Raw genomic sequence first — 26,921 nt, forward strand, 5'->3', positions numbered from 1 at the left:
AGGATAAGGAAAACCGCTACATGAGCAGGACGCAAGGTGTCGAAGTCCGCTTCTCTCCTTTGAGAGAAGCCTTCTGCCTCTCCGTTGAGGCAGAGATAAATTTCAACAATTTAAATTTAAAATTTTTATTTTTTATTTTTAATTTATATTTTTGAAATAAAAATATATAAAAATTATAAAAAAATTTAATAAATATACTCATAAATTTAACAGTCTAGATTTAATATATATACTCTAAGTTTAATATAAAAAATTAAATTAACTTTTTAAACATATTTTGAACAATTTAAATATATTCTGATCAGAATAGTAAATTTATTAAAAAAAATTTAATACCAAATTTATACAATTTATATTAAATCTGGATTATTAAATTGATAAGTATATTTATTAAAAAACTTTAAAATTTTTATATATTTTTTATCTTAAAAATATAAATTAAAAATAAAAAATATTAAATTTGAAGGGTTCAGATTAAACCTCCTCGGCCTCTCAGGCTTCTCTCCTTCTCCCAAGGTTTCAACGTTCCAAGAGAATCCGGTGCACGCCCTTCCAAACGCGTTTGCGAAGCGAGGTTTGACAAGCTAGTGGGCCTATTTTCCTCCGCTCAACATGACTCTGGGGCCCATCACCCCGAGACTGCTTTTGCGGTGGGGCCGATAAAGAGGTGAAGGGTGGGCCTGGTCCACTTCTCAAATTCCAGCGCCTCTTTCAACTCAACAACGTCACCATGCAGGCACGACCGCCGATGCAATCCCCCCCCCCCGGGGTTAAACTAGTTCTTACTATTACTTTCACGTGATACTCGAGCCCTACTTCTAATTTTAATCTTTATTATTATATGGTTATAATTCATATAAAATATTTAAAAGTCTCCATTTTCATAAGCTCTGAATAATTTTGGCGTCTTGAATAGATCGTTTGTGTTGACGTGGTGCGACTTTAATCATCAGGCAACACATGGGTTCGTCTGCGGGGAACAGCGCCACAAGACGTACGGAATGAATCGCTTTTTGAAATTTTGGGTCGTGTTGGACGATGTTTCTCGAGGCCGAAGCATGAGGCATCGCACGCAGACGGTGAAACATATGACTAACGAAGCCGCGACAAGCAAAGTGGATTGTCAGCAAATGAATATACATAAATCTAGATAATAAGGGAGTACCTGGATTACAGAAATATATAATTTAGTGGGGGGAGGGAGGCAAGGACATGTACGCAATAGAATTGAAGATAGAAGAGAAGAGGAAGGTAAAGCGAGACATGAAGTTGGGGCATCCTTATAATGCGTGTTGGCTCAATATTTGAAACGACATAACTGGTGCATGATGAGTGCATGCCAACGGGATCCATCCGTGTTTGTCTCCTATCTCATTCCTCAACATCCTCGAGCCAGGAGATTTTCCACAGCTTCGGTCCTCCCCAACAATCTTTACCTATTTCAGCTGCGCGCTCTCATTAAAATGGAGCGTGCGGGCGTGAAGTTTGGCCTTTTTGCCATCACACACAGATGGATCACAATATATAAGATTACTGGAATGCACTCACGTAGTCCTGAATAAATAATGGCGTCAACACTGCATATATATATACATATATATAATTAATTAACGGAGCTAGCTAGCTGAACTTTGAAAGCGGCTTGATGGAGGACAGAGGAGGGATAGGGACGTAAGTGATAATAAAATGAGTGGGGATTGATTTAATTTGGGAAGTAATGAAGCAGCTTCATCACTTTTTCATGAATGGGAGCATTGCTTTCCCAGGTCTTTGTCCCCACCACCCCTCACAATAGACACATACCAAACCCTCCCTCCTCCATTTTCTTATTCCACCCCTCCATATCTTACTATTTCTCGCTTCATCCATATCCACAAAGTCATATTCTCTAACATTTTAACCACTCTGTCAAATTTTTACCATTCTCTTCTCTTTCACTTTTTCCTCGTCATCAATACTTTATCACACGTCCGTCTCCGTCACACTATTCGCCCTGTGAACTGTAAACATCACCAATTGTTAATAATTAAATTAGATTATCCCTCTTTCACACACACACACACACACACACACACACACACACACACTTGCACTACTGTTTGTATGTGCTTCTTGTCTGATTTTATTATAATATGTATGTTGTGCATAAAATTTGGATTAACAAGAAGCGCGGCGGGGATAGCTAGTGTAATAGAATTCAAAAGTTGAGACCCCCGAGCATAATATTATTTTATTTCATTTACGTACTTGATCAAAAATTATATGATATAGCTGCTGTTCTCGGGTATCATGAGAGAGAATATATTTCACAAATTCTACAGATCGATCGAGTCAATAGAAAATTAATGCCAATTATATAAGATTTATATATATGCACTGTACAGCGCCGATGTATACCAAAGCCTGTTTGAACTTCAAAACCAAATATGCCTAGCATCGCATGCTTAATATTGTTGTGTGTTGAAGTTATGTGGGTGTGTTAAAAGGAAAATTCCTACATTACTTACTTGATGAGGGCTCCAAATGTATATATACTAAGGAGTATATAAAACTAAATTATTAAACAGCTTGGAGAAGAAAGTGGATCCACACATGCAAATACAGCCAATTCGTCTCCCTGCCCATGAGTTAATGATAAATTAATTTTGCGCAAATGTGCTTCCTAGAAAATCTCTATTTTACTCTGCTTAAAATTTAAATCCAAGGAGTCACAGAAATGAGGAAATTTGCCTTAATTGAGATTTAATTTTATAATTGCCCGAACGTTCAATAACGATTGTGGCCTTATGTCTTTCGATTTTCTGAAACTGGTGATTTAATCAAAATAATGGCCGCCCAAAAGGTTCACCTAAGGAATGTGCCTGTAAATTTCAAGATGTGCAGTGTATTCAGTGCCTTACTTGAACTTTTAAGTCCATTTTTTCCTCCTTTTTTGTGTCCCTTTTTATTTTGTAGGGTGAGTTTATTTAATTCTAGATAGTTTTTGTGTGATTAATCAGGTGTGGCAAAATAACTTTTAAAATGGCAGTATTCTGGGACATGACTCAGACTAATCTCATCTGCTGTTGTCTACAAATATATGAATGACCTACAGACTACCCAAACCAGTGATGTTGCAGATTAAAAGAATATATGCTTTATATATTTAACCGTAGATCATCTCGAGAAGCTTCCCCCGATAATACTATTTTTAACTTTAGTTGAACGTTCACATCGTCATTTTGCTAACTTACCCGCATATAGAAGGTAATACTTCTTTAAATAGAAAATTGACAATTCAATACCCATTTAATTATTATCGCGTCCCCAAATTCGTGGTCAAGCTCCCTCCGTTTACTTCGTGGAAGGTATGGTGTCAAAGTATCATATTATCACGCATAGCGCCAGAAAACAAAAACAAAAATTAAATGTTTAGATTAAATATGAAACATCGCTTAAATAGATTATAAAATTAGTTAGGTTGAGTAATTGAAGCCCAATATAAACGAAAGGAGTTGGGCCCGAAACTTAATAAAAGCAATAAAAAATAAACATGTCGAAATCCCGTTAGTTGCAAATATTAGACTATTAGCATGAAGACACGATTTTAAGTAATGCCAAAATCTACGTCCAAGTAATTCAATAAAATAGGCTGGTTATCAAAATGGAGAGACTGTGCCATAATCTTGATTCTTCGGCAGAACTTGCTAAGTTTTAAGGAAAAAGCTTCCGCTATTCTGACATTATAAATAGAAAGAGAAAATACTGAAAAAACTAGTTAATATTCCATCAAGACTTATAAATTTCACATTCGTTAGCCCTTTTCAGTTTTCAGTTTTTAGTCTATAATCTTTTTACACTTCAACAAAAATTATACACTTGTTTTATCAAAGTCTTGTATCTTTTTATATTCGAGCAAACTGTGGTAAGAGAACTCGGGACTTTTTTTGTTATCTATTGAGACTCAGTGTTTTTGACATGTCTGATATTTATTGTTCAACTGCAAACATTAGGATGTTGTCATCAAGTCACATGATATTGAATCCTAACTCACATTTAAAGAATATATATCATCTTATCAATAATTGAAGTTATTGCTGAATATAGAGTTATGTTGAATTTTTGAAGCTGAAAAATGAAGAGTTGAAGGGTCAGGATCACGTATGGATCAACAGCACCTGCTCTACTTTTATTATGAGTATTATATTATTTTATCATCATTACAAGGAAGAGTCCGGCGAATGCGATGGTGCGAGAAGAGAAAAATATAGAAAAGGCGAGGGAGTTTGAAATTCAGGGTTCTTGTAAGTGACTGGGTACGACGTCTCTTTCAATTCTCAGATCATTTACTATTATTTGTTAGTAATCAAATCCCAGATTAATTAAGGGCGTTTTGAGGAATGCTTAATTTTCTCACACCCACTTAGTTTAGTAATGCCAAGTGTTAACCATTATGCAATTATTAATTTTCAATAACTACTTGCGCCCGGGATTGCTGTAAGAATTTGAGTTAGCTGTACTTATTGGGTTGCCAACAATAAGAGCAGTCCATGTACAAAGAAAGATCCCACTCAGTGGTAAAGTGCACATCCAGAAAGTGACGCGTCATATATTTACAGCTGATGCAGCAACATAACGCTAACCAGTTATCGTCCCTTGTTGTGTCTTTTTTAAAATACATTTTCTCTGCCAAACTGATGCTGCTAAAATTTTCATTAATATATATAAATATATAAGAAGCGAATTAATTAGAGTGCCAAGATCAATCTAATTCCACTATTTTCTTATTGTGAATCAGAACACTTTCATCATTCAACGGGGTAATAAAGAATTCGCCAAAAGATGGAATGGATGTAAAAGAGTCACGTTATAGAGGTGTTGGCTTGGTCTTGCGAATCAAGTCCAAAGCATCGTGCTCTTTAAGGATTTGCTAGGCGTCTCAATTAAGTAAATCCTCGAAAGTGTAGTTTAGATCAAACAACTGTGAGTTTTCAAAATTCTTTACTACAATTTCCTTAAAGTGCTAAAAAGATATGAGAAACAAGAGTATGCTGAATGATGCGCAAGGGTCAACTGCATTATAAGAAGGCATGTAAAACTAGTGCTCCATCAGGTGTAGGGAAAAGCAAGGTGAAAACTAGCATAGGGGGCCTAAGCCAACATGAACAGAGTGAGTTGCACGCATTGGGGCGAGCTTCGATGACATTAAGTCCATGTGTTGAGTTGTGCTGAGCAACGTTGAATTGATTTGGTTGACTGTGTAGAGTGTCAAAGAACTTTTAGTTACATGCTCGCTACCTATTTATAAAAATGGGCAGCAGCACACTCCTTCAATTTTGAATTCTAGTATTTAAAGATAGCAGATAATTGTTCATGGCATTAGTTAGTTGATGCCTTGATGGTGCACCTCATTGTGGAGATGTGTGGGCAAGTGCACAGTATGTCTTAGGTAGTAGGGTGAGTAGATAAAAATAGGTTGAGTTTCCTAAACACAAAATTCCACTTAGTTTTGATGAAGTGGGCTAATTGATTGGCTTCTATCTTGTGGAATTGGTTTGGATTTCGGCCAATTCTTTTCTTAGATTCAGTGCGCTAAAACTAGTTCAAACGAGAAATAGCAAAACACAATGGGGGGCTAATTTATTTATTTATTATTATTTTTATACTAAGAGGGGGCACATGGCCCAAAACAGGCTAATTTTTTTTCTTATTATATAATTACCATCCCAGATTTTTATTTCTTCTTGTTTTATACAATGTTAATTACCCCAGTCTGGTGGACGACTCACATGGTATAATTTATTAAAGGTTTTCCAAATATTGTTCATTGATGAATGTAGCATCTCGCTTCAGAATAAATATATCTTTAAATTTATGTGTGTGTGTATCAGCGGATGAACTTTTCTAGCCATTGTCATCGTCCCACTTGACATTTCCCGTATAGGATATTTCCCCCCAGATGGAACGGGTTTTGGGTTGCTTGCCGTAGTTTTCTCGGACACGTAACAAGATGTGAGCTAAATTTAAAATCGATGGGAAAGACTTTCATTGAATGAAAGTAATGCGAGCAAACAATAGCTATACAAAGGGAATGTGAAAAAACTAAATGCAAACGGGTTAATGGCTGGGAATTGAAGGAAGATACATTGGAAAATGCATGTAAAGAATGATGAGAGTAATGATGGGCTTCTGAAAGATTATCCGTCCTTCGTGCCCTCTATCATCGGCTGGCACTTGAAATGTTGAATATCCCTCAAAACTTGGTGCCTGCCGGTCACGTCACCCTGCCTTCCACTCCTGCTCTCACTCGAATCCTGCCATTATTATCATTGATGGTCATTCATGTGATCATAGAATCATGGGTTACTCTCATTCTTTCTCACGAGTCCCGACGCACGAGCCACTTCTCCATATCTTTATCTCTTATTGAGTCACATTGGGGTCATAGTCACTTTTAAACCCATACACAAAAGTTTTATAGCTGTCTTACGGCAATTATCATCTCAACAAAAATCTTATCCAATATAATTCTCCTTTTTTTGCATGAAATTTTATTTTTCTTTTGAGATTAAGTTTTCTGCGCTGATCAACGTTGTGAGCCATGAAAGATACTGATCTCATTCTAGAATAAAACTTACGTAATTGATCAAATTAAAGTTGTCCCTTTTTTTCCCCTTTATTTGCGGCACCAGTGAGTTTTGTTGCTATAATTTTAACTTGACCGGCTTAATTAATTAGCTCGTCTAAGTTTATAATTAATATGTATACAGAAGAATGGATTCAAAAAAAAGAAAGGGGAAAGGAAAGAAAACCCGTGATACAGGAGTTTCTTAGAAAGAACTAAAGAAGTAAACGAATGTATTGCAGGATCTGCTTTAGTTGCATGCATGACAGCATGAGCAGAGAGAAACATGGTGTATGTGTTGTGAGAAGAAAGTGGAGCATGCCACCTCAGGTGTAATCTGCTAGCTACCTGAAAATAAAAATACCCCCACAATAAAGAAAAAAGGAACAAAGTAAAGCACTAATGATCATAATTATAATTTAACTAGCCAGTAATTAATTCTGAGAATTAATGGGGCTCAGCAAGGGATAATAAAAGCATAAAGCAAAAGCATCGCCTGGCCCCTCGAGTGGGAGCGAGGCCATCAAGTATCAACACAAAATGACACAAGGATGTGCTCCCAATTCTAGCGTTTAATTTTAGGGAAGTAAATAGATCCTCTACGGCATGCTTTCATTCAGCCCACCCTTTTACGCGATCCCCATTGGCGGATCAAGTACAGACTAGCCTGACGTGGCAGATCATCGATGGTGGATTCGCTCCGGGGGGTTGATGAGCTGTCACCCATCGAAGCTTTCAGAGATGAAAGGGTGCTATTTTTGGTCGCCCAGATTCGCAGCTGTGATATTTGATGGATGCAATTTCTACGCGACGGTGACCAAGTTGATTGAAAGCGACACGGTCGATGCACAACGGGACCCACATCACATGCCTGTACCAATACGCGCATCGATGGGAAAATAGAGCAGCGGACCTACCTTTATTGTGGGGGCCACTCCAGTTCCTTTCCCTTTAGAAAAATGCGGGAACCAGTCACCACAACTCTTCAGTACGATTTTTTCTTTGGGGGAAATTTAAGAAATTCAAGCGCTTTTAATTTTGTTTTTAAAAAAGAAAATGTCAAGTATAAGGTAGCAGCATCTGTTAAAAAGAGAAGTGAACCAAACGCACTAAATTAAAGTATGAGGAGAAGGGGAGGAGCAGGAACATGGATTTAAGGTGTTTCTGAATGGCGTGCGCTGCAAATGCAATCAAAGAATCGGCATCAAATGTTAAATTAATGATTAAAAAAAAAAAAAGAGCAGGGAAGCAACAAAATTTAAGCGCCAAAACGCCGAACGGGCGGGTCCCATCCTCCCCAGTGGGGCCCTCGCTGAGCTCACAGGGTGAACAATATCGAGAAAATCCCCTGTTGTTCCCTGCAACGCCCACAACAATCTCTAGTAGTAATTAATTAATTATGCAGACAAATCCGAATTCAACAAAAACGTGAAATTTAAAAACTGGCACTCAGGTAATAATCCTGGACCTGGTGATCTGAAAAAATAATTATGAATGCGGTGGGGAAACGGGCGATGGAAGGCAGGTGGATGCCGGTTGGGTGAAAAAACAATAGGGGTTTGGGACCACACACTGATGTTGGGGAGCAGATACAGGGCACTAGGGGAGGTGTCCCATCACCGTACACGTGTAGAATATCAGGTTTCGTAAACACGTAGTCGCACGCACCATCACAAAGGCAACATCAGAATATCACACTCTGATGTGAGAGAGGGGAAGAGAGAGAGAGAGAGAGAGGTGGGTGCCATGTGCGACACTGCCACCCAATCAGAGGAAAGCGCGGCTTTTCCCGGTGGCCGATGCTCAGTGCCGTAAACTCAACTTCGTTGAATTTGTATTTCATATTTCAAATACTGTAGACTGTAGAGTATTATTTTGAATTTAATTGAAAGGTTTGAAAATAAAAAAAATCAATATAATCATAATCAAGCTGTTAACATTTATTCAGCAGATGCCACGTTGGTCTTGGCGGCGGATGATTATTTTCCCCCACAATTAATCACAATTAGTCGCAGGGGAGGTGCTGGAAAATAAAAAGAGAATTTTGGCGGAGGATGATGAAAATGGGGAAATTTACTTTTGTGAAGGCGAAAAAGGCAAGGGCGGGGGTGCGGCTCCCAACAAGGACGTAATCTTGGGATCCAATCATGGAGCTCGTCTTTTAAGGCAACATCTTTAATCTCTGTCCCTGTCTCTAATTTCCCTCTCTCTTGGCACCATCGGTTCCTCCTCCTCCTCCTGCTTCTTCTTCTTCTTCTTCTTCTTCTTTGTTTTAAAGCCAGCCTCCCTCTCACAACCCCCCCCCCCCCACAACACATGAATGGGCTAAGAGTCAGTGTGGGTAGGGAAAAACGTCTCCTTGTCTTGTTCTTTTGTTTGGACAAAAACTCTCCGAAATTCCTGCATCTTGTGAAAGATCCAAGTTCAAAGATTAGATAGAATAAGTACAAAGTCGTTCAACTCAGTTTCCCCTTCACCCTTGGATCCTAATTGCACTCTCTTTCATCCCAACAAATTACTACTACACTCATTGCTCCTCCCGACCTATCTATACCCACTTCAGCTAGCAGTATCTTCGTATTTATTACTAATTAATGTCATGTTATTGTTGATTCGCGCTTTAACAACCGTTCATGTTTTCCATATCTCATCGTCTCATTAACGTATAAATTGCATTGTTGTTCATAATTCTCTGGCTGCGTATTTTCTGTTTCACCACCCTTATTGGACTGCAAAATTTCATTTTGCCCAGTACATTAGTCATCCCATCTCTCATGTTCAATATCAAACAGCAAATTTCTATCATCACGCACTGGTGCTCTGGAAATGGTAATACTCCATTTTACCTAATAATTGCTTGGCAGCGATGTACTATATTTATTATAATAAAAAAATCGAATCTGTACTTTTCATTGCTTTCTTCCTCTCGTGCAATTTAATGCTGAAACCCGAGATATGGCGTTAGAGGAGCAGAAATCATGCCGGACATTTGAACCTAAGGGGAAGAACTGGGGTTCCGGACCATGGTGTATCAAGCAGCAAAAATTCAGGAACTCGGTAAAGAAATAAACAGAAAGATATCTGCAGTGAAATTCATTAGCCAGTCCGAGTCTCTTTCAAGGAATGAATGGTTGTGAAAACGACTGGTACGGGATAAAATAAAAATAGCAAACAGTAGTTACTTAAGTTGGAGACTAGAAATTAAGGCCATCATAATTATTGATCCATAAGAACAGGAATTACTTGGAAAGATTTTTTTACAGCATAGATGGATTTAATTACGAGCTAATGATTATTCATTATTCATATAGCAACCCCACCCGCACGGCTTGGAGATCATAATTAACCTCTGTCGTCAGCATTTCACATCTGGCCCCACTCCCATGCTTCTCTCTCCCTTCACAATCCTTCTCATCTCACCTTCAAGCACCTCCATCTCCTGCATTCCGTTCCGTTTTTGCGAAATTCTAGAGCTATCGATCTCTTCATCGCTTTAGATACAAACCCCCCGCCCTTTTAATTCGATGACAACATTAATAATAATAATCGCTTCGGTCCATGATCGCTTTTAACTCCAGTACCACTGGAGGGTCGGGGCCTGATCGTCCGAGAAGAAATTGCAGGCCTCGTCTGTGCTGAAGAAGTTGTGCTCTTCCGTCTTCACATATTGAGTCTGAGTCTGGCACGTTTTCTGGAACTGAAAGGACGACAAAGAACAGTTGAATTTCAAGGAGCAAGAGCCATCTTCGTTCAAGATTGCGCTTGAGTCGCTGTCTGAAGCGCCGTCTTTGTTAAAGTCCGCGGGGCAGAGGGAGCCGCCTCCTACGACTGCGTTTCCGCTGAAACACTCGTAATTCAAGTCTTCTGACTCCACTTCCGGAATGGCAGTTTCAGGAGGTTCCACATCCACTCCCATTAATTTCTCCTCCGACTTAGGTTGCTTTATCTCTCCATTCAACGACACATCTTCACTCTTCTCTTCATCTTGCAATCTAGATTTCAAATCCTCAATCTGCAATTAAAAAAAATGACGAGATTATAGATAAGCTTCTCTCAGTATATATCTCGGCGGACTGTTGTATATAATATAGTTCATAAGAGAGTGGACTTAGATTCGGTACCTCTCTGAGCATGGCTTCATTGTCTTGATGGAGGGCATCGTATTTAAGTTTGAGAGCTTCATAATTGGTTTTGAGGACGCCGAAGTCTCTCTCTAATTGCTTGGTTTTCCATCTGGCTCGACGATTTTGGAACCACACGGCCACTTGTCTGGGCTGCAATCCGAGTTCCTGGGCAAGCTTCACCTTTCTCTCTGGTTCGAGCTTGTTCTCTACTTCGAAGTTCTTCTCTAAGGCCTTCACTTGATCCACGCTCAGACGGCGTTTCTTCTCCGTCGGGAGGCCTAATTCTTCCACGCACCCTTCTTCGTCCAGCCCGTCCAACATGGATTGGAACTCCCTTCTGTACGCGCGATTGTTGTTCCTCGGACCGTGTTCTTCTAAATAAATGCAATCACGCAAAATTAGTGCAATAGCTTTTGTCAACAGAATACCCGGAAGAGAAAAAAGGCATCATCGAATTGGACTAGTTCCTATTCTACTACGGGGAAAATGGACGGGATCAAACGTTCCATAATTATTATATAAGAGAATTTGATCGTGGAGGTTAAATTAAAGAGACACGAAAACACGGCAATAAGTAAGTTTCATTAAATTCACCAAAAAAAAAAGGAGCTTCTCTAGACCTGTGATGGGCAGGAGAGCACCCAAAGAATCCGAGCTGCCAAGTCGCTTCATGGTCACTGGACGAAATATGAATAACTCAGCGGAAATCTTCTTAGATCTTAGGGGTTTTTTGAGATCCTCTTTTCTTTCTACTGTGGGTTAATTAAAGTATTAAGTGGATCTTTATAGATCTCAGGAAAAAGCTGAAGACAAAGGAGGGGGTGGGGGTTCACTTAAAAGGAGCCATTGAAAAGGAAATCCCTCGTCCTAAACAGCACCAATTTGGACAGTGCTGTGGAGTGTGGACTCGTATACAGATTCCTGGGTGTTCTTCCTTCTCTATCGGCACCGCGTCTCCCTCTTTACCCATGAAAAGCAGAAGCAAAGCAATACGGATGTAAGAGCAAAGTTTATGTCTGAATTGTTCAGCGCTCAAAACCCACACCTTTATCACTGCACAAACACGCTACACGATTAAACTCGGGGATCGGAATCCTGGAAGAGGAAGAAGAGAGGAAGGAAATGGAAAGAGACTGAATGGGGAAGGACGAGGGGAGAGTGAAGCAGCTCACAATCAGGCCGGGCTCACAATTTCTGTGGGTTTAAATAAAGCAGGCCGAGGAAGGGGGCAGTGGGGGTGGTGAGATGTAGGGTTAGAATCTGACTGGGGTTAGATGGAGTGGGGTTGGCGATCAAAAATCAAATTCAACCCAAATTCAATCCAAATGCAACTTTTAAGTTTTTAGTTTACCGCTTCTGGCCCGTACGCTTCTTTCGACCGTTTCGCCAAACTATAGATATTTCCCGTGAGAGCCAAATGTCTTCGTAAATCTGTAAACGGCTCGGATTCCCCCGCCTAGATCCCCCTTGTCTATTTTGGGAGAAGGGTGTTTTCTGTTTTCTTCCTTCTTTTGTCTGCATTTTCCCAATTTTTATCCTTTGTTAATTTTATAATTAAAAATTATTTAATAAAATAATATGAATAATGAAGATTGAGAAAGTAAAGAGAAGGTAAGAGTATTCTTTGAACAATAAAAAAACTAAGTGTATCGTTAGAAATACTGAGTCTCAAATAATAATAAAAGGTCTCTAAACTCCCTTATCATTAATTCAAATGTAAGTAAAAGATACAAAAAAATTGACATAACAAGCATTTGATTAATATTAAAGGTAAATTACAGAGTAGTAAAAATTACAAGGCCAAAAGTAAAACTAAAAGTTATCTAACAAATTTAAGAACTACAAGCATATATAATGGCTTTCATTATTTGAAAGGTTTTCTTCCCCCTTCTTTGTGATCTTTTTTCTCTATGAAACTCGTTCGGAAAATATTGAGGCTTCAACAAGAACAACTCACAAGATTTATGACACGGTCTTTTTATTTGCAATGTGTACCACCGTTAACTTTTTGCCTATGTTTCCAAAATATTTGTAGATAATGACCATGATTTTAAGAGATTTAAGACCCATTGAAGTTATGGTTTTGTGTAAAGCAACGGTATATATAGTGGCTCCAAATCTTAATGTATTCAAGGACCTATGTTTATCCGATCAAGTTATTTTATTAAGATTTGAATTGGCCCTGTTACTGAATCACTTACTGAACTTGACTCTACAATTATTCAACTCATTTTTTGTGATAGTCATTGTAAATGACATTTTAATTTTACCTCATATAGAAAGGGGGAAAAAAAAAGAAGAATACAAGACTCCTCTCCCGTCTACTTCAGCCGACCCAAGATTTGTATTCTGTCACCATATCTTTGCCTCCCCGGTGATAAATATGCGTATGAAATGGTTCCATTTATTGCGGCAAACATAATACGCAAATCTTCACTTAATTTTCCCTGACTTTAAAAAAATGGGTAAGAAAAATAAGGTTAATTCTTTCTTTAAATCTTTTTAATTGTTTTCCACTACCATTTCTGAATTGAAATGCGCGAGATCGATCGGGGTGAACAGAAATCATTAGCATAGCTTAACCCACGATATCTTGACGATTCGGGGGCGGGCCACAGAGATAATGACGGGAATACAATAACGGGTAGATCATTTAGAAAGGCGGTTGAAAATACAATGTAATTCGTTAAAAAATATATAGTATTTTAAATCAAATTATATTTTAATAAAGTAATTAATTATATTTAAATTATTATCATTTTTTTATATTTACACTTATTTAATAGAATATTTTACTTTAAAATAAATATAAAGTAATTTATTCATTAGAGATATTTTTAAAAATATTAATTATATCTTAAAATATTAAAACATATTTTTTAACATTTAAATTTTAAAAAATGTCATATATGTTTTAACGGAAAGAATGTGTACTTAATTTATGCTCATAACGAGTATACCTTTTCAAATACCGACAAGCGATGAGCTCTCCCAGGAAAGAATAATGCCCAAAGTGCCTTTCTCAGGAATACTTTTTACTTCTTGATCGCGGGAAGGGTGACAATTTTCGCTCCACTCTTGCAAATTTATATGCCACAGGCTACCTTGTAATTTCAGAGGATTCGACTGGGAAGAAGGGAGACCGCGAGCCACGGCTCATTATTACACAACACTGATAATTATATTGGTTTTGATTTCTATGTGTATGAATTATATATACTTGTCGCTGACTCCTTTGTGCTATTTGTCCCCCCTAATGTCAGTCTCTAGAAAATAACATTCAGCTGGTCGGTCTAGTGCATAGTCCTCGTAATAATAAAAACATGCTTTGAAGATTTGCTTTGGGACTGTGAAACTCCTTGCCATTGTACACCATTCAGGAATGTTTGACGATGACCTTGAATTAACAACAGGCTCTCTTAACTCTTATCTTCTCCGGGTTACCTAAAATTGGCCAGTGATTAAACTTTTCAATCTTATTGTTTGCTTTCAACTCGTCACGATGAGAACGATATGTCACCACCAAACAGCCAAAGCTTTTTCTAGAAATTCCGTTCGCCGATGTTGCATCCAGCCAAAGCAGACATCCAAGCAAATTAATCGCCGCAGAATAAATAAATTTTATTCACAATATTTATTAGCGTGTAATTCGTCTTTTTTTAAAAAAAAAATCCCTTAGCCTTTCCTCTTAACAAATACTACTGAATACTCTTTTTTGCTTTTGTAGGTTTGTTAATGATATGAGTTGTTTCCTTGCACAGAAAACAAAAAGAGATTCTGTTGAATGTATATGTAAAACCGGAACCAATCATTCGTTGAGGTTTTTGATGGAGTCCTCGAAGCAAATATTATAAAATTAACTAATCGTTGAAACAATATAGAAATTTTCACTGCACGGCCCAGAAGCATTTTCTGCTTTACAAGTAACATTTTGTAGGTAAAACAAATGAACTTGAATATATAACTCAAGTAGCTCTGTATTTTGACGTGCCTACCGGCCTACCCCAAAACCTAAACATGACTGTTGAAAATAGTGTAGCTACAGATAACACTATAAGATGAATGCAATATTCCAAAAAAATGAATAACACTATTTTTGCATTAAACCAAATGGATACAAATATCCAGTATTTATACAAACAAAATTCAAGGCAAAATACAACAATACCCTCTCTAACTAATAACAAACTAAATCAACAAATCATATGAGACAATTACATATCTTCAACACTCCCCCTCAAGTTCAAACTATACAAATCTATAGTTTGCAACTTGCTGAGAAATCTATCATGTAATTTCTTTCCCAATGCTTTTATTAGAACATCAGCCTCCTGTTCTGCTGAACGAACATGGTACAGAGAAATAATCTTCTGCTGTAATTTCTCTCTAACGAAATGACAATCCACTTCTATATGTTTTGTCCTTTCATGAAAAACAGGATTATTTGCTATATGAATGGCAGCCTTGCTGTCACAATACATTTTTACTGGATCTACATTCTGAAAACCCAGATCCTTCATTACCCCTAAAACCCAGATAACCTCTGAAATAATAACACTAAGTGCTCTATATTCAGCTTCAGCCGAAGATTTGGAGACAATTTCTTGCTTCTTTGCCTTCTAGGAGATTAAGGAGTCTCCCATTTTCAGCAAATAGCCAGAAACTAACCTCCTTGTAGTATGACATGCTGCCCAATCTAAATCACAGAAGCACTTCAACGTTGTACTGTGTCTCGAGCTTAAAAGTATTCCAAGTCCTGGGTTACTCTTCAAATATCTCAGCACATTCTTTGCAGCTGCCATGTGAGCCATCGTTGGAGTTTGCATGAATTGGCTCAAACTCTGCACAGAGAAAGAAATGTCAGGACGCGTCATTGTTAAGTATATTAACTTACCAATAAGTCTCCTATACTCCCCAGGGTCTTTCAATAGCTCTTCCTTCTTGTTTCTTCCCTCCTCATATGCAGTGAGCCTCAAATTGGAAGCCATAGGTACTGTCAGTGGCTTACAGCCACTCATTCCTGTCTCAAACAGCAAGTCTAAAACATATTTTCTTTGGTTCATAGCAATACCCTTTTTAGAACGCACCACTTCAATTCCTAAGAAATACTTTAACAGACCAAGATCCTTTATCTTAAATTTACTGTGTAAAAATTCTTTAGTTTCTTTAATCCCAGATTTAGAACTCTCAGTGATCAAAAGATCATCAACATACACAAGGATCAAAACAACACCATCATCAAAATGCTTAGAAAATAGTGAGTAATCATGCATGCTTTGATTGTAACCACCAAATTTCAGTGCTTGTGTTAGTTTATGGTTCCATTGCCTAGAAGCTTGTTTTAACCCATACAAGGATTTATTAAGTTTACAAACTTTATTCTCCCCCTTATTGAGGAGACCTTGTGGGATAGTCATATAAACCTCTCCATTAAGATCACCCTGTAAAAATGCATTAAAAACATCCATTTGATTCAGAGACCAATTATGTTGAGCAGCCAAAGAGAGTACAATTCTAACGGTCACCATTTTTACCACAGGGGAAAAAGTCTCTTGATAGTCTATCCCCTCCCTTTGGCTAAACCCTTTTACTACCAGTCTAGCCTTATACCTTTCTACACTCCCATCAGCTCTATGCTTGATCTTATAGACCCATCTAGAACCTATAGGTCTTTTACCCTTAGGTAAATCCACTATAGTCCAAGTTTTATTTTCTTCTAAGGCCCTAAGTTCATTGTTCATAGCTTCCACCCACTTCTTATTTTGTACAGCTTCTTGATAATTCCTAGGCTTAATGTCATTATCAAGGGATAACAGAAAGCATTTATGTGACGGAGATATATAATCATAAGATATATGAGATTGAATAGGATATTTAACTTTAGAAACAACAGCAGAACAGACATAATCTTTAGCCCATATAGGAGGCATTCTCTCCCTGGCCGGTCTTATTCTTTCTTGCTCTAGAGTAGGGTGTTCAATCAAGTTATCTTCTGAAATATTGTGTGGTTCTCCTAAATCATTATTATCTGAACATTTTTCTGTAATGGGCTGAGTAGTTCGAAATTTATCATGCGTTTTTTGTACTTGCAATGAATCAAAATCATGCCAAAATACATTGTCAAATGACTGTTTTGCCTCATTTTGTACTGAATTTCCAGCATCTTTAAAAGGGAACTTGTTCTCAATGAACTTAACATGTCTGGAAATAAAAAAAATGCTTACTCTGTAAATTTAGTAAAATAAATCCCTTTTGACCCTTTGGATATCCCAGGAAAACACATGGTTCAGATCTAGATTAAAACTTGTCATTAACAGTTAAATTTGTAGAGAATGCTAGTGAACTGAAAACTCTCAGATTGGTAAAATCAGGAGTTTTCTGATAAACGATTTCATATGGGGTTTTAAACTGTAAAATCCTATATGGCATTCTGTTTATCAGATATGCAGCCATCTGGACTCATTCTCCCCAATACTGAATTGGCAAAGCTGATTGTGAAATAAGACATCTTGAGACTTGTAAAAGACTCCTATGTTTCCTCTCTACAACCCCATTCTGCTTAGGTGTATAAGGACACGTAGTTTCATGTAATATACCTTTACTTTCAAGGAAAATTTGTAGTTCATTATTAATGAATTCCTTTCCATTATCAGTCCTAATTCTTTTCACGTGAATAGCAAATTGATTTAAGACATATGCAACAAAATTTTTAATGCAGCCAACAGTCTCATGCTTATGTCTCAACAAAAATAGCCAAGTAGCTCTAGAAAAATCATCTACAACAGTAAGGAAATATTGGTGTCCTTGATGTGTTGGCACCCTATAAGGTCCCCACACATCCATATGCAACAACTCAAAACAGAAAGAGGTTTTAATTGAACTAGAAGAGAAAGGAAATTTGGTTTGCTTGGACTGAATACAAGTATCACAAATTTTATTATTCAAACGAGAATCATCTTTTAGTAAACGTAAATGTCTCATTACAGGAAAGGAAAGATGGCCTAATCTGTAGTGCCACAGCCATTCATCAGTCAAGTCATTGGTAACCACATTTTCAGTAGCATTAGCAATATGGTTATCAATATTTAGAAAATATAAACCCTCTATCAGCTTACCAGTCGCTTTCATCTTGCCACCCTGAAGGTCCTGCACCAAACAGAGGTTAGGAAAGAAAGCAACAAAACAATTTTCTTCCTTTGTTAGCCTACGAACAGAGACTAAATTAAAACATAATTCAGGTGCATATAAGACATCTCTTAATATTATTCCTCTTATGGTAACATTTCCTATATGAGTAATTAGAACTCTCTGGCCATTGGGTATTTTAATATGTTTCATAGGACCTGAATATTTTCTATAACAATCTAAAAATCCCAAGTCACTCACCATGTGAGTGGTAGCACCTGAGTCTAAAATCCAACAAATTTCAGGCTTAAAAAAGGAAGAATTACATAAAGCTGTACCAGTAAGGGCGTGCACATTAGGCTCCGAATCCTTCTTCAACAATTGCAGAATCTGTTGGTACTGCTCTTGAGTGAAGGTGGGTGCTACAATTTGCTCCTCATCATCTGTACCATTAGCAGCTTCACCCTTCTTCTGGGCCGACTTGCCTTCTTGAGGGCGTTTATTTTTATTTCCTCAAAAATTCTTAGGAAATCCTATGATTTCAAAGCAGTTCTCCTTAGTATGTCCTCGTTTATGACAATGGGTACATTCCAAGTTTCCACGTCCTCGTCCTCAATTACCACGTCCTTGCCCTCTACCCGCAGCCATGGCACTGCCTTCAATCAATGGAGGCTTATTTGCTTCAACTATATTCCTTTGTACCTCATCTTCCATGATCATGCTATAAGCTTGATTTACCGTCAGTAGTGGAGTCATTAAGAGGATCTGAGATCTGGCCTGGCTATAGGAATCACTAAGCCCCATCAGAAATTGCAGCAAATGTTGCTGCTGCATTACATCAGCATATACTCTCGAGGCTTCACACTTGCATGAAGGTATCGTAACTAAAGTAGATTGTTCCTTCCAGAGCTCCTTAAGCTTAGTAAAATAACTGGAAATCGAAAGAGACGCTTGGGTAAGAGAATTAATCTCTCGATGAATGGAGAAAATTCGTGAACCTGTAACCTTGTTGAATCGTTCCTTCAAGTCGATCCATACGAGATGTGCGCTCTGAGAGAAGGCAATTCCACTAGCTATCTCTTTTGAGACAGAACTCAGTAACCAAGACAGTACAACAGCGTTACATCGTTCCCACTGATTGTGTAAAGAAGGATCTTGCGATTCTTTCGAGCAAGATCCACCGACTATGCCCAATTTGTGTCTGCCAAGAAGGGCGATCCGTATCCCACGACTCCATACAGGGTAGTTTTCTGGTCCAGTGAGTACGTGTGGAACGAGCGCCGACGCCTGAGTGTCTGAAGGATGCAGATAGAGCGGATGGGTAAAGTCGATCATCGCAGCCACCGAGCTATCTTTTGAGTTGCCGTTCTTCTCATTGTCCCACATCCTCTCAGGGTTTTCAGCTTAGTGAGAAATAGATAGGGTTTGGAGAAGACAAGAGAAGAGGACGAGTGATTCTTCGAAGATGACAGAGAACGCTGCGTTTGACGGTTTGAGCTACAAGGAGGAGATACGGTGGGTATAAAGATTGGGCTTCTGTGCTTACTTCACTTCTTGAAAGCACGGCCCAATTCTTGATAAACCAGCAAAGACATATTCAAAGATCAAGAATAGGCACAAAAACTGGCTCTAGATACCATGTTGAAAATAATGTATCTACAGATAACACTATAAGATGAATGCAATATTCCAAAAAAATGAATAACACTATTTTTGCATTAAACCAAATGGATACAAATATTCAGTATTTATACAAACAAAATTCAAGGCAAAATACAACAATACCCTCACTAACTAATAACAAACTAAATCAACAAATCATATGAGACAATTACATATCTTCAACAATGACTTCTAAAAATGGCGGCATTTTTTTCGTTACACACGCACACATGAGGAAATCATAGAGTGTGATTTTTTGAAATGAAAAAAAGTAGGCCAGTTGAATCAAGACTCACCAAAATTAATCAAGGAATGCTCTAGGTTTAAAAACATAGTTTATATTCGTAGGTTGCTGAAAAGATCGCGCATTTCCAAAATAAGCACATATTCAGCATTATTGAATAACAATGGAACTAACTTCTTAGGCTTCGTGTTTAGCGTGCCTAATTAAAACAAAAAAAAAAAAAAAAGAATCGATATCTAGTTTGCTTAAACATTTGAAGAACCAGTCCCTTCAAGGTTTAAGCCCGTTTGCAGAATCAGCATATTAGTCTTGCACTGTACCTGAGTTAGCAGTACGTATAACTCAGAAATTAGAAATGTATTGTCATATACTTCATTCCGAAGACAGAGATCAGAAAGAAGAAGGTATTATGGGCAGCCAGAAGTTGATAATGGGCGGCGAAGCAAAGGTTAGCAGGGATTAAGATTAGAAATTCATCGAGGCGAGATGAAGAGCAAAAGCAGACGCACAGAACCCCACTTGGCAAAAGGCGATTAGCAGTGGCACGTACGAAGAAGCAATTCCGTGGCTTCGACTTTGTGGCCTTTTCATGTAGTAATGGGTCAGTTTCAGCTACGCAATTCATGAACCTTTTCTCAAAAGACGAAAGGCCCCACAGAGGAGGCAGAAAAGAAAATCAATAAAAGCAAAGTGTGGGTGCTTTTCTCTCAAGTGACAACAACACGTGCGAGGTGGGTCTCGTCTGGGCCATAACCCACACGGAAAGGGAAATCCATGAGTTGGGACGAGACCATGTACAGGTGAACCGGTCCCAGTGCGAGTGCCAACATCAGATTATCTCTGAACCACTGTGTCGTGTGGACCTCCCATGATTCGGTTACTCTCAGATCATTTAAACACACCTCTTATCCCGTATTGGATATGAGGAGAACTTGTATATGAACAAGCCCTGCTCCACGCATATACGTGTACGTATATGGGACATGGTATTATTACTGTCGCTGACTAGCACTAATGGCAATCTATAAGCACCTGTGTAACGCCTTATTTCTTCCAAACTCTAATCATTCTTCATTGGACATTCCGACTTCCAAAGCAACTTGCCTCTTCTCGATTTGTTTTCCAATCATTCCTCCTCAAATCTTGTATAAAATATTTCAGGGATAACGATACACGGAGATGGATGTTTCACTTGCAGCATATAAGGCTCATCATGGAACCATGACCAAGCGGGAGGGGTGACCAACACTCGGAGAGGGTTATCGATGCAACAAATTATAGAGTATGTTTTCCCCTTTATAATTAGGTTGCGAAGCTAAATGGACAGGCCATTTATCTAAGCATGTGCAGAACAAAAATAGTCGCCAAGAGGGGAGAAGAACCTGACAGAGGCGCATAGGAATAGGAATATGGGGAGAGCATAGCAGCTAAATTAATTGATTTGTCTGTATGGGGAAGCAAAAGCCGCTTTTTAAGAGGACTGAAAAGACATATTTATAGGCTGAATGACTTTCAACACATAGGTCGTATTTTCGCCTGGCAGAAATGCCAGAAAATGAATGTCAGGACTCTGGATCGGAATCAAGCTAGCGAAATCAACGGCCATATCAATGCCAACATTTTCCCTGTGCGGGCCACCTACCTGATGTAGGACCCACAGCCTACCATGCAGCGAACGGGTTCACAAATTCATAATTAACAAATTACGAGGCACGGAGTAGTCCCTGGGACCAGGACCAGGCACACAAGCATGATGACTCGGCAGGCAGATGCAGCATCATAACATGAAGGCTGAGGTTTGGCAGAGCCCTTCAATCCCATGCACGTACGACGCCATCTGCTATCCATCCTCGCCTTGACGTGCCAATAATCGTTTTATGGACATGCAACAAGGAGAAGACACCGTGCATGCGTGAATATGAAATAAGGCTAACGCGCCACATTAATCAGCACAAATCCGAATCCAGCGTAAGCGACCACAGTAGCAGATATTCTCACGGGGTTTGGCTCTTGCGTTTTCTAATTTTCTTCATCTGTTCCCATCCAATGCCATGAAGAGCAGGAAACAGAGACGCCTTTTTGTTTAATATCCGAGTCCCGTACAAAACAAAGGGGGGAAAAACTGAGAGAAGGTAACAGGTCAAGAAAAGATTTGATTAGGAGTGTGTGCTTGTCTGACAGCGCACACCCCATTGTGGTAGGCAACTTTCTTCCCTTTACTTTTTTTAATTGAGTGAGTGCTTTCCAAAGACTAGAATCAAAGTTAAGGGGAAACAGAATCTTTTGAGGACTTCGTTTTCCATCTTTACTATTTAACTCCACTAGCAGTTTTTTTTTTTTTTAAATTATCATTTCCTTTCTCCTTTCTCTATCACACTAAAAGCAGAGAATGTCCGGTTGATAAACAATTCAACTTGAAATTTTGGATCGAGTTGTTCACTAGTTACGGTTTTTTATGTCATGCGAGAGACTTTTTTGTAATCTTATACTCACCACCACGGTAAAACTCATCAATATAAAATCTAAAATCCTTTACACTATTCATAATTAACTTAAAATCCATGAGCGCCGTACACAGAACTCACGTCTAATTTAAACTAAAGATCTATCTAGAAAATTTAGGTGTCGCAATATTTTTAAAACAAGAATCGATTATCAACAAGAGTTCCTTGTGCCGAAGAATGCGGATTTGGAAAATACAAGTATGTGCCAAGTTTCAATTGATCGATCAACTCAACTTGTTTTGGTGCCAATTATATGTTAGTCACACACACACAAATTTACAAGTTTTCTATTATATGATTATATTTCCCCTGGTATATATTAGAAAAGCTTAAATGTTATATGTTAATGTTCGGGAGAAAGATTCAGGTGACAGCTGCAGATCGTCTGAACTCTGAAGTTCTGCGCCTCTAAGGTTCCTCCGAAGTTAAGCATAGAATGTGAGTGGGAACATGGGAGAGAGGTTAAAAACCAGAATAGAGAAATGAAAATAACAATAATTTCGCCAAGGTGCCGTAAATGAGAGTAATGTGATGGAAGGCTTCTATTTTTGACTCTTTACACAGACAATATCCGTTCATCTAAAAAAAGAAAGATCCATTTACCCACTAGAGAAGTCTGTACGTCCTTTTTTAATCCCGAAATTATTACACCTTGTCCGGTTATTCCACCACTCACAAAACAAAACCTGGTTTAGTTGAATGCTGGATTTCAATAATCATTATCATGATGCCAGAGCTGGATGCTATATATGCTTCCGAATCTGTCGAACTTGTGCCCAATTGTTCTCTTTTGAATTTTAGAGGATGTGTTTTGCTATTGCCATGGCTGTTTAAAGGTGTGATTGCAATATTCAAGCCTATGAAAGGATTAACATATGGACAAGAACAACAAAAAGCGAACGGAGATGGAAAATCCAGCAGCAATGAAATTGGAGTGACCTATTTTTCTCACGGAAGGATTAAATGTCAATGGGCCTTCAAAATTAAATTAATAATTTGCAAAGCTTAAAATATATTGAAACCCTTTTGCAAGCTCAAGAATCTCAATGGCAATTGATGTTTTGGTCCAATTATGAAAACCCTCTTGTCGAAACTCACCATTGTCGAAACTCCATCACTGATGTCGAAGCGGCTACCGCCAGCGAAAAGACCAACATTGCGCTGGAGGCCGGAACTCAGTCAACTCAAGAAATGGTTAGAGGGATTATTTTGACCCTTGGGTGTCAAAAAAAAGAGGGTTGTCATTGAACTACTAAACACTTTTAATTATATATAATAAAATATAATATTTAATTTATTAAAAAATATAAAATATTTTTAAAGAGTTTGACATTAAAAAATGTTAAGTATTTTTAGTCTTTTATACTAATCATTATCTTTTTTTTAATATCTTTGTTGAATAAATCGCTTTAATTTTTTTAGGTTGAAACACCTTATTTAATAAAGATAACTATAAAAAAATAAAATTAGTTTAAAGACAAGTAACTATTTTATTAAAGATAAGATTCAGTTAAAAATGACTTACATTTTTAAACAAAAGGAGTATATATTATAACCTATTTTCAAACATTTACATGATTTGTTATTATTTGTCATAGACATGTTGTTATTCATATTCAAACAATCAGTTGTACATATGCAAACATAACTTGTCAATTTTTTAAACCTAGCTTTTTTTTTCATTTTTCTAACAACTTATTGTTTCAAAATTGACATTTTATCAATATCATACTAAATAGAAAATATATATGTTATAAATTTATTTTTAAGTATTTTTATCGACTTTGGTTATTCTTGGATGCATTATTATTGTTCATAATCAAACAACCACTTGTATGTATACGGAAATAACCTGTTCATATATAAAAAAGTTGTCAATTTTAAAACAAGTTATTAAAAAATTTAAAAAAGTTAGGTTTAACAAAATACATATATACTCAATCTTTTAAAAAATATATATCTTTTTATTTTTTGATGGGTTGAATGTTAAAAAATATAAGATGTTTTTAGTCTTTCAAAGTATAATAATTATCTTTTTTTAAAAGTGCCCTTATTGAATAGATCATTCTATATTTTTTTAAAGTGAAACACTTTATTAAATAAGAGTAAATATGAAAAAATAGAGTTAGTTTAAAGATAAGTAATTATTTTAGGCAAAATTTGATTAAAAATACCTTATATTTTTAAATAGAGGGAGTATATATATTATATTTTGTTATATATGATTAAAAGTGTTTAGTAATTCTGTGGTAATCCTCTTTGTTGACAGTCAAGGAGTCAAGGGATTAAACATCCCTTAGCCTCTTTCTTTAGTCAACCCATTGTTGACCACTCATTAGTGATGGAGGTCTAACATTTGGCACGATTAAGGGTGTTCATTTTACCTGTAAACCTATGAACCCACCCATACTCGATCAATCTATTTTTAAACAGGTCAACCCATACCTGTTCTCAAAGGAAGTTAAATAGGTACAAGCGAGTATATACCCATAAGTTAATAAACGGGCAGGTAACAAGTACAACCTTAGGTAGCCCACACCCGCCCATTTATATTTATCATTTTTTTAAAAAACTTCTCTATAGATCAGTGGAGATGGGCTATAGCTTACTGGTTGTCATGTGGTCTACACTTTGCAAAAATTCAAAGACTTAACTCCCAAACCCAAAACTATGAGTGTATGACTGTGTTCATGTGTTTGGGTTCCCTCATCCCTGTGTCCTGTGTGGCTGTACCAGACCCAAACGTTTAGAACAGTGTGCACACGTGCCCTAGCCTTTTGTGACTCGTGAGGGGCAGAGTTGCAACTGCTTGAGTACTGCGTCCTGAACCCTGTGCTTTCATATTTGCCCAACACCAGTTGCCCTTATTGCCTTCGACCTTTACTCCATTCACAAGTCATGCTTACTGTGATCAGTGTTCAATTTCTCATGAGTCAATGAAGATTGCGAGTGATCAGACAATTCCCCTATTCAATTGTCACTAAGTTTTCAACTTCAAATTCTATCACCTTTGTCGATAAACCTCATTTGTAGCAAATGCAACACATAGGCGCGCACCGTCACACTTCTATTGCATGTAGTTGAACAGCTCCTTCCACTGTCACATGCACCAACTACTTTCTTCTCATCCTAAAATCTGAGGTTATTGCTCTTGCTTACTCCCTCCATAATTCTTTTATCAATTTTCTACACAATCCCAAAAGCATTATGTAACTAAGTAATTAATGACTAATTAGTGATTTGCTTGCAAATGTTTTGATTAATTTTTTTAAAAAAATAGGTATTACAAGTAAATAGGTGGCCCATACCCACTTGCACCTGCCCATACCCATTTGTACCCGCTTAAAAAGGGGGTACAAAAGGGCACGGGCAGGTGGTCACCCATTTACTCACAAACGGGCGGGTAACGAGTTCGGCCACGAGTGACCCATACCCGCCTATTTACACCCCTAGGCCCGATGGTCCTTTCTTCACATGCAATGACAACTTTGGAGTTGGTGATAGAGCTTCAATGATTATGAGTTTTTTTGTTTATAAAAATCATGTATTTTCATTTGATGAAAAAAATTAAGGAAAAATTATGTATAAATTCTGTGGACTAGACTAAACCACTACCAAGTCTCTTTAGACATAAATATAATTTAAAATTAGGCTAGAAAGATAATAATATTCCTATTAAACATATATTATGTCAATCAAATAATTAATTTATAGCTACTTTTTTCACAATTTACAACTATAATTTTAAATTTTTATAACTATAACTTCACATATCTAATAGTTGAATAATCATGTGTTATTAAAAAAGTTTAATAGTAATTATTTATAATTACTTTGTTAGTAGTTTAGAACCATAACTTCAACTTTTCACAACTATAATTTTATATATTTAACAGTTAAACTGATCAATTTAATTATTGAATATATAAAATTATAGTGATAAAAAGTTAAAATTATAGTTGTAAAATCATGATAAAGTAGTTGTAAATTATTTAATATAATATAATATATATATATATATTTAATAGAGATATTATTATCTTTTTATCTTAATTTTAAATTATATTTAGATCTCAAAAGATCTAATTATGATTTCTGAATTTTATGAGACTTATATAAAAATAAATTTATTTTCTAGGACCTATATATAAATTTTTTAAAAATTAATTGCCATTAAGGCTTTTGGGCATGCAAAAAAGTTTTAGAATATTTTAGGCTTTGCATGTTATTAATCTTATTCTGTGGCCCTTATTGAGATTCTCCCTTTTTATTTTGGGTATGAGCATCCAGGGCAAAATTTACTTGCCCGAGATTTACTACAGTGTCTAGTAACTATAAGCTATCACGTCCACAACAGTATATCACCTTTGCTGTGGAGCTAAAAGTCTAAAAGGCATTGAAAGTTCCTTTTGGAAAACTAGACAATACCAAAAACGTAGGTTCAGCCTAATGAAGTTCACAAGTCATAACTCATAACAAAAACGAAGTTTTAAATACAGTGCACCTGCAATCCTTGATCATATGAGGCCGAATATAATTCCGGGGAGTGAAAGCAAGTTAAAACTGTCCGCATTTGAGGGCTTATTAGATAAGGTTGAGTAAGGGATAATCTCATAATCCTTAATCACGCCAAGGGAATGGTCTGGATATTGCAAGAA

The 26,921-nt window shown here is 37.2% G+C and overlaps 1 protein-coding gene across 2 annotated transcripts; it reads right to left on the reverse strand.

Moving 5' to 3' along the window:
* Window positions 1-9,796: 9,796 nt before the first annotated feature.
* On the reverse strand, window positions 9,797-11,915 carry LOC129319248 (homeobox-leucine zipper protein ATHB-6-like). Of its 2 annotated transcripts, none has more exons than XM_054964249.1 (3): window positions 11,349-11,915; window positions 10,726-11,099; window positions 9,797-10,616 (listed from the first exon to the last, which is right to left on the reverse strand). In XM_054964249.1, the coding sequence occupies exons 1-3, from the start codon at window positions 11,398-11,400 to the stop codon at window positions 10,173-10,175; spliced, it is 870 nt and encodes a 289-aa protein (XP_054820224.1). In that variant the 5' UTR covers window positions 11,401-11,915; the 3' UTR covers window positions 9,797-10,172. The 2 variants fall into 2 exon arrangements, with proteins under 2 accessions (XP_054820224.1, XP_054820223.1); XM_054964248.1 differs by having other exon boundaries at window positions 10,726-11,102; window positions 11,349-11,914.
* Window positions 11,916-26,921: the final 15,006 nt, after the last annotated feature.

Source organism: Prosopis cineraria, unplaced genomic scaffold (assembly GCF_029017545.1).
Source record: "Prosopis cineraria cultivar Desert tree isolate PC_DT_omini unplaced genomic scaffold, ASM2901754v1 PC9, whole genome shotgun sequence".
Taxonomy (NCBI): domain Eukaryota; kingdom Viridiplantae; phylum Streptophyta; class Magnoliopsida; order Fabales; family Fabaceae; genus Prosopis; species Prosopis cineraria.

Bases quoted from the DNA above. Each gene is read 5' to 3' on its own strand.
- LOC129319248 (XM_054964248.1), bottom strand. From the start codon at position 11,400: ATGAAGCGACTTGGCAGCTCGGATTCTTTGGGTGCTCTCCTGCCCATC. The intron at 11,103-11,348 runs GTCTAGAGAAGC...GCATTTATTTAG, and splicing joins TGCTCTCCTGCCCATCACAG to AAGAACACGGTCCGAGGAAC. The intron at 10,617-10,725 runs GTACCGAATCTA...TTTTAATTGCAG, and splicing joins ATGAAGCCATGCTCAGAGAG to ATTGAGGATTTGAAATCTAG.